General features: G+C 45.8%; 1 protein-coding gene across 18 annotated transcripts in view; it reads left to right on the plus strand.

The window, feature by feature from the left end:
* Positions 1-13,844, plus strand: part of LIMCH1 (LIM and calponin homology domains 1) — a 349,220-nt gene that overhangs the window by 233,577 nt on the left and 101,799 nt on the right. For all 18 annotated transcript variants that reach the window (XM_070068159.1, XM_017350869.3, XM_070068155.1 and 15 more), the window contains one exon: positions 12,584-12,690. Coding sequence is in view for 13 of the 18 variants with exons in the window: in XM_017350869.3 (XP_017206358.3) it covers positions 12,584-12,690 (107 nt within the window). In the remaining 5 variants the exon portion in view is untranslated. The remainder of the gene's footprint in view (positions 1-12,583; positions 12,691-13,844) is intronic.

Below are 13,844 nucleotides of genomic sequence, written 5' to 3' on the forward strand. Positions count from 1 at the left end.
GGACTCTGCTATCCAATATATGCCTATTTCTGTCAGACTTGCTCTCATTGGCAAGTAAGAGTCCCAGTTCTTATGATGACCTCTTCCTGCCCAAAGAACTGAATGCATTGCCTTTTGTAAAGTAAATCCACAATAAACATCTTTGAATGGACTTGAAAAATTAAACTAAATATAGCTTAACTTCTGACTCTATCTTTCACTCTAAACCAAACTCAACTTCTGCTCCTGTTGTTAGGTCATTTCCAAAATGCTTTAAAGTACATAACTTTATATTCTTTTATAAAAATGGCTTTTAGATGTGGAACTTGGGATGGACGAAGTGAAAGGATTTAACTGTTGAATGCTAATGACATCTGTGAGTGAGAAGGTTAAGGCGTAGTAGAGAGATTGGAGAAAGTAGAAGCTTAATTCTCCAAGGATTAGGAGAGGGTACTGACCAGAGCAATCTAGAAGGATGACCAATTGCCTCTAAGGGGCCCACTGAGGTGGAAGCTACTAAATTTGCAACAACTCCAGGTCCAATAACAGCACCATTACTTCTAGTAGCACTGGGAGCCACGTGTTAGAGATGAAGAGTGGTCAATAAATAATATGCACAGAGTCAGATAGAAATCAAAATACCAACTTTACTTCTCATGAAACAAATTAGAGAACATTGGCTTAGAGCTGCAGCCAAGAATGTTTGCTAATCCTCGTTCCTGAATTAGATTTATACTGGCCATTCCTGGCACAGCTAGACAACCACAGGCCTCCCCCACAGAGAGAGGCCCCTTACCACATGACAGAGACAGACAGAGCACATGTGTCCTACAGACAAGCTGTCTTCTACAGAAGGGAAATCCAGAACTGGCAGAGCTGGGCAGGCCCTGCCCCTTCTCCCAAACCAGCCACAGGGAAGAGGGAAAGGCTGGGAGCAGTATCCTAGCTGATGTCCTTCCACATAGACACCTGACTGGCTGCCCTTCAGGTAGTCAAGAGATGGTTGGCTTAGCCGCCAAAGTTAACTGTCCCACCTGTGATATTTCTTGTTCTTACTCCCTGCTCCCTAGTCAAAGACAAAGGGGTGAGGATGGTGGAGACACAGACAGTAGAACAGTTGAATAGTCCGCTCGTTGGGACTGGATCATGACAGAAATAAGGCAGCAAGGGGAGAGGGAAGTGGACAGAGAAGGGGCAGAGTCTGGAGTTGAAAGGGTCTGTGGTATGGGAGAGAAGACATGAGATACCTGGAGAGAGACTAGCTAAGGTCATAGAGAAGGACGTAAGAGTCTAAGATCCCACAGACGGTCTGGGTGATGACTATGATCCTGAAATGAAGTAGCAAGTATAACTGGGGAAGCCCAAGAACCACAAGCCAGGTTGTTGGGCCAGTGGTCCACATGGAATGTAATGTTACCTTGAATGTTGACTGCATTCAGTGGGGAGCCTTAATACAGAATCCTCAGGGATGTGCCAGAAGGGAAGGGTGACTGACTGGAAGCTCAGCACGGTGAGGAACGGATGGCGCAAACCTAACATGGGGTGGGGACTGCCCAGGAGGGTGATCCCAGCAGCGGTCTGGAAGGGCCAAGGGAGCTCTGAGAGAGTAAAGGGCGCCAGGGTTCTCCCTCCCCGCTCTTTTCCCTCCCCTCTTCCCTCCACCCACCATGCCACACCTCCTCATCTTTTCTCTGCTGGACTTCCGCTGAACAGCCCAGTACATTAGTGCTGTTGTTTTCATTCTGCACTGACTTCCTTGACTTCCACAATGTGATTTTTGCCCAATGGTTTCCCTGAAATTCTCCTAAAATTATTGATGTCCTTCTAATCAGAAAATTCATTCACTGATGACTTGACAGTGTTCATCCTTAGAAATGAGTGTCAGAATGGAAAACATTTATTGGGTTATTGGTGTGTGCCAGACACTGTTCTATTCTTCTAGAACTCCATAAACAGTCCTATGATATTATGCATATCCGCATTTTCATACTCATTCATTCTTTCCACACATATTTATTGTTTACTTACTCTGCATCGAATGTTATCCTAGGTTTTATTTAAAAAACAAAGAAAGCCATTCAAGGGTCCTGCACGAGTCTTGCAGGAGGGGAGAGGTGTGGGGCTGTGATCAGGAAGGTGTAGCAACAGATCCTATGAGACTTGTAAGGCCATTGAAGGACTTGGGCTTTCTGAAGAGACAGCTAAGGCAACGACGGACTAAGCATCTTGCCCAAGGTCTCTGTCGCTCCCCCTCTTCATGGAGGAGCAACACAGGACCCTGCGCTGTTCTCTCGTCTGCTCGGCCCTCCCCGGGTTTGCTGCTGGTTCTTCCCGGGTTGGCTACTATCCCTTCCACCTCCGTGGAAGGGCAGTTCCCCCTGGCCACATTCCCCACTTCCGCAGGGGAGTGGCACACCGCCGGCCGGCTTTCTCGGGGGCTGCACGGGTTCCCTTAGATGTTCCCCATAGATGTTCCTGGTGCATGCCGTCTCTCTCCTCCTTTATAGTCCTCCTCCGCCAATCCTAACTCGGCTGCCCACACGCCGAGTACGCTGCTCTCCTCCAATCAGGAGCAAGTCCTACAGTTTATTAGTTGAACTGGAGGCAGCTGTGCGGAAGCTGTTTACTCCTCTCCCAGCGCCATATTGTGGGAGAGCAGATGCATAGAATAAGTCTTAATTCCAGTAACTCAGTCCAGTCCGGATTGCTCCCCACAGATCCCCCTTTCTTTTTATTTTTGGCGTTGATACGCGCCTGTCTTCGGTGTCCCACGGCACACACTCTGCTCTACTTGCTAGAGTTGCCACAGGCTCTTACAAGTCCTATCAATCAGGCAAACCGAATCCGGGTCCTCTCTTCGCCATGTTGTGAGGAGGTTTTTAGGCGCTGATGCGTGCCTGTGTTCGGTGCCCTGCAGCGCATGCTCTGCTCTGCCTGCAGGGGCTTACAAGCCCTATCAGGCAAACCGAATCCAAGCCTTCTCATTGCCTTTTTGTGGGGAGGCCTTACTGATGTTAATTCGTGCCTGTCTTCGGTGACCTGCGGCGCATAAGCTGCTAGCCGCCCAGGTGCTCATCGCCTCACTAATCGGGCAGACCGAATCCAAGCCTTCTAATTGTTGTATTGTAGGGAGGCCTTTCTATTTCTCTATTTCTCTATCTCCGGGCATTCCTATTTCTCCCATTTTACTTCTGTCTGCCAACATTCCCATTTCTCTCACTCCACTTCCAAACTTCTGTTTCTCTTATCCCCGCAGCTTCCCGGTGCCTCGCCCTGCCGGCAGGCTCCGCCCCGAGGCTATTTCTCCGCGGCTTTCCAGCTGAGCCGCTTCAGCCTGCGTCTCTCTCATCTGCGCGGCTCGGCTTTGCGTGCATACTCCGCAGTCTCGCACTTAACCCTTTCGCGTCTGAACCACGGCCTCGCGCCAGCCCCGCGTTCCCTATGTACTTGAGCCCCGCACGCTCTGTCTGCGCGCGGCAGCCTCCGCGAGTAACACAGCGTAGCTTACGTGTCCGCCACTAGCATTCAATCTAAGTTCCCCGGGCTAGCCTGGCGAATTCAACCCAGCATACGTCTCCGCCCCACGGTTTGGCTTCCCGTCCTTTGCTCCCCGGGCTAATCAGACGGATCCCAATCTGGCTTACGTTTCAGCTTCTGGTTTCAACTTTTCGCCCCCTATTCCCGGGCTAACTTGAGAACCCCAAAGTGGCTTACGTTTCCGCCTCGGCCTGCCCCCCGCGGCTTCAATTTCCCTAACATTTTTCTCTACCCGGTATGTTTCCCCAAGCTTTCTTCCAACAATACTCCTCCCTCATTTCTCCTGGCCTCTCCCCACAGTCCGCATCCGAGTCTGTTTGTTCTAGCTTTCACTTTCGCTTTCGACCTTAGAGATTTCTCCCAGCTTCCCCCCGTAGTCCGTATCCGAGTCTATGCCTAGGCTTTCAATAGCTTCTTCCGGCACCCTTTTTCGTCCGGCTTTTCCCTAGGCTGTTTGCTAATCTCTCTCTCCGATATTTTCCCAGTTCTTCCCGTTTCTTCCCTCCTAAGTTTGCTATCCGTCCTAGGTTTCCTATCCAAGCTAGGTTTCCTATCCGAGTCACGGCACCATTATGTCGCTCCCCCTCTTCATGGAGGAGCAACACAGGACCCTGCGCTGTTCTCTCGTCTGCTCGGCCCTCCCCGGGTTTGCTGCTGGTTCTTCCCGGGTTGGCTACTATCCCTTCCACCTCCGTGGAAGGGCAGTTCCCCCTGGCCACATTCCCCACTTCCGCAGGGGAGTGGCACACCGCCGGCCGGCTTTCTCGGGGGCTGCACGGGTTCCCTTAGATGTTCCCCATAGATGTTCCTGGTGCATGCCGTCTCTCTCCTCCTTTATAGTCCTCCTCCGCCAATCCTAACTCGGCTGCCCACACGCCGAGTACGCTGCTCTCCTCCAATCAGGAGCAAGTCCTACAGTTTATTAGTTGAACTGGAGGCAGCTGTGCGGAAGCTGTTTACTCCTCTCCCAGCGCCATATTGTGGGAGAGCAGATGCATAGAATAAGTCTTAATTCCAGTAACTCAGTCCAGTCCGGATTGCTCCCCACAGTCTCTCAGCCAGGACACGGCAGAGCTGGGATCCTGATACAGTGTTGTAGCATTTGACACTGTACACACTGTGCTCCCTCAAACAGCACTCTCAGCTGGCTTCGCTGGTCTTCCTGGTTCCAGGACACTCGTTGCTCCTTCTGCTTGCTTTCCCTTCTCAGACACATGGGACAGCTCCTCCTCTGTTTCTTAGATGTGCGTGATCTTGTTGGTGCTGTTTCAGTCTCTCTGGTACTGTCTGAGCTGTGCTGGAAAGTATCTCGCTTTCCCCCGCTTCTCCTCAATGAGCTAATGACTTCCAAGCCTGCAGGTTCTGTAGGGGCCTCATTCCTCGACCTGAGCTCTGTGCCCCGCGAGCTGTGCTGTGAATGTAGTGTTCCAGGTTTCATTTATTTCCCTTTCTCCCAGATCTGTTCTTTCTTTGTTCCTTTCAATGCTCTCAACAGCTACCATCCTCAGCACCACCTAACATGTGCCCCACGCCTTTGTCCTCTCCTCCAAATGTACTCAACCAGTGAGCCAGAGAGGCATTCTCATCCTGGCCCTCTTGTCCGCTCTGGTTGAGATCCTGTGGTAGCCTCTTAAATGGACCCTCCACCCAACAGTGGGGCTTTCCTGTTGCAGCCAGTGTATTCTAAAACAAAGGCAGGATTCGAGGACTCCCATCCTGATGACCCAGCCTGGATTCCTCACTGCCTAGAGAACAGTCCAGACCCACCACCGGGCATCCATAACCCTCCTCGGTCTGACCTTTCCTATCCTTCTTCCCCTCCCAGCCTTCCATTCTCTCTTCTGGAATCCACTGTGCTTCTGCTCATTTTTCACCCATATATTTTTTTTTCCCCTCTGGTTCCAAGTAGCCCCCTGGCTGCCACCTTCTGGATTGAATCTCCCAGAATTCCTGAGAGCAAAATGAGCTGTGCGTTCCCCTCAGTGGAAGAGCTGCTATCCTCATTATGTGCTCCTGGAAAATAAAAATGCATTGAAAGTCTGCTGTGCACTGATTGTTGTTGGACAGCAGCCAATAACTAGAGTTTGACTGCAACCCACACAGGCTGGGGCAATGACTGTGAACACATGGCAGGTACAGGAAATCCCCAAATTCCATTAATTTTGGAGTAAGTTCCTGGAGATATTTTGGTAATGTATTCCTTAAGTTCTGAATTTCTTAATTGCATTTCTGTTAAAGGGAGTTTGCTTCAAATGTAGAAAATCTAACAAAAACCACGTTTCAAAAAGTCTTTTAAGTAGACGAGAAAAGTAACTTGTTACGTTAGTTACTGATTTTCTAATATGATCTGGGTCTTCTCTGATATACTTGCAAATCTTTCCAATATCCTAATCTTTATGAAGATGTTTAAGGCAAATATTTATTATAGGAAATGTATTAAAATGATAAATTCATCAGAAGTAACATTTTTCCATTTTGCTGTTTTCCATTGAGTCTTTTCACTTATAGAAGTTGAAAATGCTATGAAAGTTTCATACATACTGCATTTTGCATATCAGGCAGTAGAGGGATTTGGGTTCCTTTGAGACCCAAATGAACTAGGAACTCCAACTCCATCATCCCTGCTGTCGAAGAAGGAAAGCCAGGGAGATAGAGCACCAAATGCTGGGAGCCTGCCCCAGGGCCGGAGAGCCTTGTTCTCTGCTGTGGATCGGGAGAGAGAGAAACCCTTTGCCTACTGACGTGACAGCTGGAGAAAGGGATAGGGAGCAAGCAGGTCTTTGCTTGCTTCTCTTAAAGCTAAGAGGGAGAAAGACCTGGATGAGGCAGTGATGTGTCTTGGGGGCTACACTAGCATGAGCGACTGGCCCAGCCTCCCATAGATAGCACTGCTGTGGCCTAAGGCAGTCTCTTTGGTGGCTTGAAGCCGCTGGATCCACCTGCAGCCAAGAGATGTGCACTGGGTGTTTCTGAAATGCTCTTTGCAGCTTTTAGGTTCCATCGTGTAATTGGTAACCACCTTCAGGTACACTTTGGTTTAAGGAGGTTTTTGTGTTCTGAACTGGGAGCCACCGTGCCAGGATTTATTTTGGTGCAATAATTAAAAACGCTAACCTCCAAGCAACTGTCTTATCCAGGGACTTTGGTGCATTGCTTGCTCCTGAGTTTGAGGCTGCCTGTACAACAGTGCAAAGCTGGTGGTTAATAACAATAGTAACAACAGCCTTTTTTTTGTTTGTAACCGTCTTCCATGGAACTGGCAAGGGCCATATGTACACACTGCACTTTTCATAGATGGACACTTTTGTTCATCTTACCATCCGTGGACTTTTCCAGACCTGTGTGGACTCAATGCCATAATAATCCCTCCATATACAGTTATCCCCCCTTATCATGGGAGATGCATTCTATGACCCCAGTGGATGCTTGAAACCTCAGATAGTAAGGAATCCTATGTTTTTCCTGTATGTCCATATCTGTGATAAAGTTTCATGTATAAATTAGGCCTAATAAAATATTAAGAACAATAACAATAAACTAGAACACTTACAGTGGTGTACTGTGACAAAATGGCCAGCATCATGGTTCCTGTGCTTTGGGGTCGCTGTTAAGTAACTTAAGAGTAACTTGAACACAGATACTGTGATATCATGACAATCAAAGTGATATTCAGTGACTAACAGGTGGATAGTGTATACTTTGTGGATTCATTGGACAAATGAATGATTCACATCCCAACTGGGCAAAGCATGGTGGTGCAAGGTTTCATCATATTACTTAGAATGGCACCCAAAACTTATGTGTTTCTGGAACTTTCCACTTAATATTTTCAGTCTATAATTGACCACAAGTACAAAATCAAAGGGACCACTGAAAAGCATGCTCCGAAGGTGCCAGACATTGGGTTCTATTTGTAAGGTACATTTTCTATTGTTGTGACATCACTGTAAGGTTATTAGCATCCCCTTACTTTACAGATTAGAAATTTGAGGATCAGGAAGTTTAGGAACTGTGCTAATAAGCAGGTGAGGCTGAGCTCCAAACTGAATCCCTTCTGTGCTGTGTTCCTTGAGAAGTTCATTCCCCTCTCCTTTCCAGTGTCTGATTTGATGTCAGACCTCTGTTTATGTGCATCTTTTTAAAAAAAAGATTTATTTAATTGCTTCAAAGTCAGAGTTATAGAAAGAGACAGAAAGAAAATCTTCCATCCACTGGTTCAGTCTCCAGATGGCTGTGATGGTCAGTGCTGGGCCAGGCCAAAGCCAGGAGCCAGGAACTTCTTCCAGGTCTTCCATGTGGGTGGCAGGGGCCCAAACATTTGGGCCATCTTCCTCTGCTTTTCCCAGGACATTAGCAGGGAATTGGATAGGAAGTGGAGCAGTTTGGACATGAACCTGTGGGATGCTGGCATAGTGGACGGTGGCTTAACCTGCTGTGCCATGATTCATCTGCATCTTTAACAAATGCAGGTATTTGCTGGCTCATGAGGACTAAGGAATTTTGTTCCGTTCATTGTTATAAGTAGCTAGGAGAGGACCTCGCACACTGTATTTAATCTATGCAGATATTTAGTGAGCACCTGCCACTCTCTGCTACACTCTGAGGGTAGAGGCTGTCCCTCATCTTTCCTTTAGATAGAGAAGCGAAGTGAGTGAGCACAAGGACTTCTTCAGAGTAAGAGACCTGGAAGGGTGGCAAGCTCAGGGCTCAGCCCGGCCCTTGTTTCATACACAGGGCAGGCCTACAAATGAACGAAGTGGGAAACCACAGGGCCATGCACAAGAATAATTTAATATGTGGCTGTTATATAAACAGTAATATAGATCTGCTTATTAATACGACTGTGGTACAAAATGGACTCTGTAAGGAGCTTCTGTTATGCTTCTGTGTTGAATTGAGACTCAGGCCCTCTCAGCCAGAAATGCTAACTGTTCTCCCTCAGTGCTTGCACATTGACTCTGTAGTCACAGAGGAGACAACCATTTCCCTTTGAATTGTGTAGGGCTGATTTGCCCAGTCAAGTCACACCCATACCTGCTTAAATATATTTCTTATAACTGGAAGAATCTTTCCCATGACTTTTATGGGGAAAAATTTCAAATGCATTGAAAGGTTGAAAGAATGGCATAGCAAATAACTGATATATCTTTCATCTGGAGTAGGATCAGCCGGCTCTGGCCTGTGGACCAAACCCAGCCCAATGCCTGCCATTGTGAAGAAGATTGGAATGCAGATGCACACATTTGTTTATGCGTGATCTGCTAAGAGAGTGGGGAACTATTTTAACACAGACCACCATGAGGCCCACAAGGCTGAAAATGCTTATTATCTGGCCCTTTAAAGGAAGGCTTACTGACTTCAATTTAGATTCACCAGTTAATAATATTTTGCTGTATTTGCTTTCTATTTTAAAAAATATTTGTTTTCTTTATTTAGAAGGCAGTGTTACAGAGAGAGAGGAGCAAAGATAGAGAAGTCTTCCATCCACTGGTGCACTCCCCGAATGGCCACAGTGGCCAGGCTGGGCCAGGCCAAAGCCAGCAGCAAGGAGTTTCATCCAGGTCTCCCATGTACATGCAGGGACACAAGCACTTGGGCCATCTGCTGCTGCTTTCCCAGGCCATTAACAGAGAGCTCGGTTGGAAGTGGAGCAGCTGGGACTCGAACCAGTGCCCATATGGGATGTCAGTGTTGCAGACAGTGATTCACCCATTATACCACAATGCCAGCCCCTGTGTTTATGGGCTTTCTCTCTCCACAGCAAGACAGACATATTCAAAATTCCTTCCTGCTCTCCCTCTCTCCCCTCGCTCCCTACCTCCTTTTCTCTCTCCCTCCCTCCTCTCTTTGTTTCTCCCTCACCACATGTGTGAACATACACATATACGCACACTTTTCTTCCTGAACCATTTGAAAGTCGTGTAACAGACATTATAACCCAACCCTAAATAATTCATATAGACAGTTAATGCTAAAGCTTTTCTGTCTGTAACTACTGTTCTATATCGTCTTCACATGTAATAAAATCCACATTCATCCAACAATACCATGCATGGTCCATATTTGAACTTGACTTTACAGCCTCATATTTTGGGGGAAATCTAGGGTCCAATCAAAGGCCATACATTGCGTTTGGTCAGCACACCCGTTTAATTTCCAGTTTTTGTTTTTTCATGACGTTGATTTTTTGAAGAATCCTTTTAAATTTTCTTGTAAAGATTGCTAAGTCTCAATGGCTTTGTTGGCTCTGCATTAGTAAGAGCTAAATATAATAGTGATGAAGTAAATCAGCGTCTCCTACCTCTCCCTTGGGAGCAAGACATTACACTGTTTGGCTTCTGAACTTACAACTCTTAAGATGTGGGTTTTGCTTGAAATTGCCAATGTGGAAAAATCGCAGGATGAAGAACAAGGCCGACGAGACTGCACAGGATGTGCTTTGTGCAACTGAGCACACAGCCCTTCTCGCCTGCTCCGGTGGCTGCCCTTATTAGCTCTTGGCGGGGCGGCTCTCCTTCTGCACTGGGGCCTGGCTCCCATCCAGCATCGTTAGGTTGCAGCGAGGAGCTGGAAGCAGACCTGCAGTTATTTAAATCTTCCAGCCCAAATTGTTCAGGCTGGCTGGCAGCACAAAGCTTATGTATGTGTTTGTGGGCCATTGCTGAATGGAGTGTGGCACTCTGGTTAGGGAGTGTGCATCTGGGTTTACAAATGGGCAGATGACCTCCTTGCTTTTCTTCAGAATCTGGGGAGCCACAGTCAGGGCCTCTGGGGTGCCACAGTCATGACAGGTCTGTGGTCACCAGACCTGTCGTCTATTGTGGTCCCCCACAGAGAGCACCAACACTCACTTTGTTTTTCTCTGGGCAGCAAGCACCCAGAGCTTACTGGCCAGTCAACAGATCATATGGAGGGGCTGGCGCTGTGGTGCAGTGGCCTGGCCTGATGCGCCAGCATCCCATATGGGTCCTGGTTTGAGACCCAGCTGCTCCACATCTGATCCTGCTCTCTGCTGTGACCTGGGAAAGCAGTAGAAGATGGCCCAGGTCCTTGGGCCCCTGTACCCACATGGGAGACCTGGAAGAAGCTCCTGGCTCCTGGCTTCGGATCAGCACAACTCCTGCCATTGTGGCCAATTGGGGAGTGAACCAGCAGATGGAAGACCCCCCCCCCCCCCGTCTCTCCCTCTCCTCTCTCTGTGTAACTCTTTCAAATAAAATAAATCTTAAAAAAAATAAAAAAAACAGATCATATGGAAAGCCCTTGTAAAGGCTCCCCTGAAGTCTGTACGGTACTGCCTTTGATTTGGGGCCACTTTATTCAAGATTTAAGGGGTTTGTTGGCTTTTCCTGAAATGTGGAATTGTGTGAGGAGGGCACCCTGTTCTGAATGTGGTGTCTTCAGAATTGTTCAAGGGCTGGCACCTGTAGTGCCTTGAGGGTCTCAGGACCCGGTGATCAGAGAAGGTGTGTGTGCGTGGGTGTGTGGTTGTGGGAGGGAGGCAGGAAGGAAAAAAGCCATCAGAGAAAGGGAAAAGGCAACAACAACAAAAGTTGCAGTGAGAATTTCAAGAAGGCAGGGTAAGAGTAAAGCTCCGGGAAACATGGGGCAGTGGGAAAGGCAACTGCCTCTCTGTGGACTTGGGCTTTCACTCTGGAGAAGCCTCGTTTCTATCTGTTGTGTTCACGGGGAGGCAGGCTTAGCAGCTGGCTGACTGGGATGGTACAAGGCCTCTCTGTGCCTCCACCGTTGTCTGAAAAATGGACATAGTAAGAGCAGCTGCTGCATATGGCTGTTTTGTAGCTAAAAGAGAGAATCCCAGCGCTTGGCCAACACTCCATGAGTAGAAGCTACAGATGTTTATTTTGTGTTATACAATGCTTCACACAGTTCACGAAAATACTCTGTGGTAGCAGAAGCCTTCCCTGATCTTTATCCTCTTTCTTAAGAATAGTGAATAAATAGTATAATAATAATAATAATAGTAAATAATGAATAATCATATAGTAATTGTGAATACATTGCATAAATAGTAAATAGTGTTGTGATGCGGCGGGCTAAGTTGGCATCCCATATCAGAGCGCCAGTTTGAGCCCTGGCTGCTCTGCTTGTGATCAGCTAACGCATATGGAAAGGCAGAAGGTTTTGGTCCAAGTACTTGGGTTCCTGTGACCAAAGTAGATGACTTAGAATTCAGTGTTCTGTGGCCATTTGAAGAGTAAACCAGTGGGTGCAAGATCTCTGTCCCCAACCACTCGCTCTGTCTTTAAAATAAATACATCTTTTTTAAAATGGTGAATAAAAATTAAAAGATAAAGCCTTTTTAAAAACTATTCACTCCTGAGCTTTGATTCTCATTAGCCAAATATTTTTTCCAGTTTCCAGTAATACTTTATTGTAGCAATTTTAGTATCAATATGTGCTTGTAAATGTGCTAATCATAAATTACATGACTTGTTTTCCTTTTTCCCTCACTTTTCTGACCATTTATAAGTAAATGCATCACATAAACATCCACATGTGACCCTCATATTATGATTTCTAATAAGTAGATTTTTTTGAATCTAATTCAATTTGTAGTCTACAAAGATATTTTCAGTCAACACCCATAAAGAATGTCTAAAAGGTATACAGAAGATTTATTTTAGAAGATCTGTTAACAAGAAAAACTTGCTAAAGTTGAGAAAAACCCCTGGGTATCAAAATCTGTTTCTTGAATATCAGTTTGAATGAGATTGTAGGTAATAAATTGAAGCAATAGTGAATACCTGGATTTTTAAAAAAGTATTATTCCCCTGAAGGATGCTAAGTTCTCCTTTTCAATGGTATCTTACTTGCACTTTTATACAAATGTGTGAATTTGGCAAGACGGTGGATTTGGAAGTTTGAGGTGTCTGCTAACTCAGGCATTTCCTAACAAAGCATAATTTTGTTATGCAACAAGCGGAGATTTTGACCTGACCCCTAGCTTCCTTAATGCCTGGGAGCCCTGCTGCCCTTTGAACAATCAAAGGGGAGGGGCCAGTGCATAAAATAATCTAACTTGGATTTCTTTTCTTCCTTGCAGGACAATATTATCTTATTCTTGAGAGGTTGTAAAGAGCTCGGCCTCAAAGAATCTCAACTGTTTGACCCGAGTGACCTCCAGGATACGTCCAACAGAGTAACGGTCAAGTAAGTAACATACAATTTATGTTTAAGGGAAACTCCTTCATGGTGTGATTTGCAGTTGTGTGAATGATGTTGTAAGTTCCAAGAGGTAGAGAACTGGGTGTGTGTAATAAAATAAAAATGTGCAGGTGAAAAATCAAGCTTTCAAAACAAGACACGTTGGCCTTCCCTCTGGGCAAAGCTTTCATTCTCATCAAACATGATTTCTTCAAATGCAAAAATGATGCATATGGAGTTATAATGCTGAAGAGAAGGAAAAAGGGTCAAGTAAAGCTTAACAGAGAGGCAAGAAAGAATATGCACAGAATCTCTGTGTGTGAGACAAAACCCTTTTATTGGCTCCTACTGGGCATTTGAATAGGCTCTTGGAAGACCACAAACTAGGTAAACAGGTCTGGACTCTGGTTTATTCTGCAGGGCAGGCAAGAGAGGACAGGGAAATTGCCTCTTCATTTACATTGGTAACTGTTTTCTCCTGTGTCAGTGATCAAGTTCTTTGAGGCCAGATCGTTGGCTCTGTGGCCATTGTTGACTGTATCTACTCAACAAGCCATGTCTGAGGCCAGAGAATTCTTGGAGCCAAATGTCACAGTAAAAGAACAGGCAAAGCACTCTTGTGTGAAGAATTAGCTCATGTTCAGGGTAATGAGAAGAAATGTCCTTATGAGATGGTGGAGAGAACTTTCCTATGGTTAGAAGTTCCGTAGGCCCTACTGATTTTCTATAAAACACTTTCCACTTTACTTAATTAATATTTGGCATGACTATCACTTAGTAACAAGCTTAATTGCGTAGATTGGGTCTGTGGATTGGCAACTTTTCTGCATTTGATTTCTTTTGGGGTCATTTTATTGATGGAAGAATTGAAGAGGGAGACAAGCCAAAATTTAGGGCCATTAATTTTATACTATTTGCTGATCTTGATTTAGAAAAAAAATATAATGAAGGAAAATGAAAACTACTGAATTAAATAAATTTGGGGTTTATGTTGGATTTTATGACTTATAAAAGAGTTTGCTGTGATTGGTTATCTAAAATCACTTCTCTCTTGTCAATGTGGTGCTATTTAATATTTCTCATGGGAAAAATAAATAAAAAATAACAATAAAAATTAGGATATTTAGATATGGCAACTGCCATAAAGCTCACCTCAGTCA

Source organism: Oryctolagus cuniculus, chromosome 2, assembly GCF_964237555.1.
Source record: "Oryctolagus cuniculus chromosome 2, mOryCun1.1, whole genome shotgun sequence".
NCBI lineage: Eukaryota > Metazoa > Chordata > Mammalia > Lagomorpha > Leporidae > Oryctolagus > Oryctolagus cuniculus.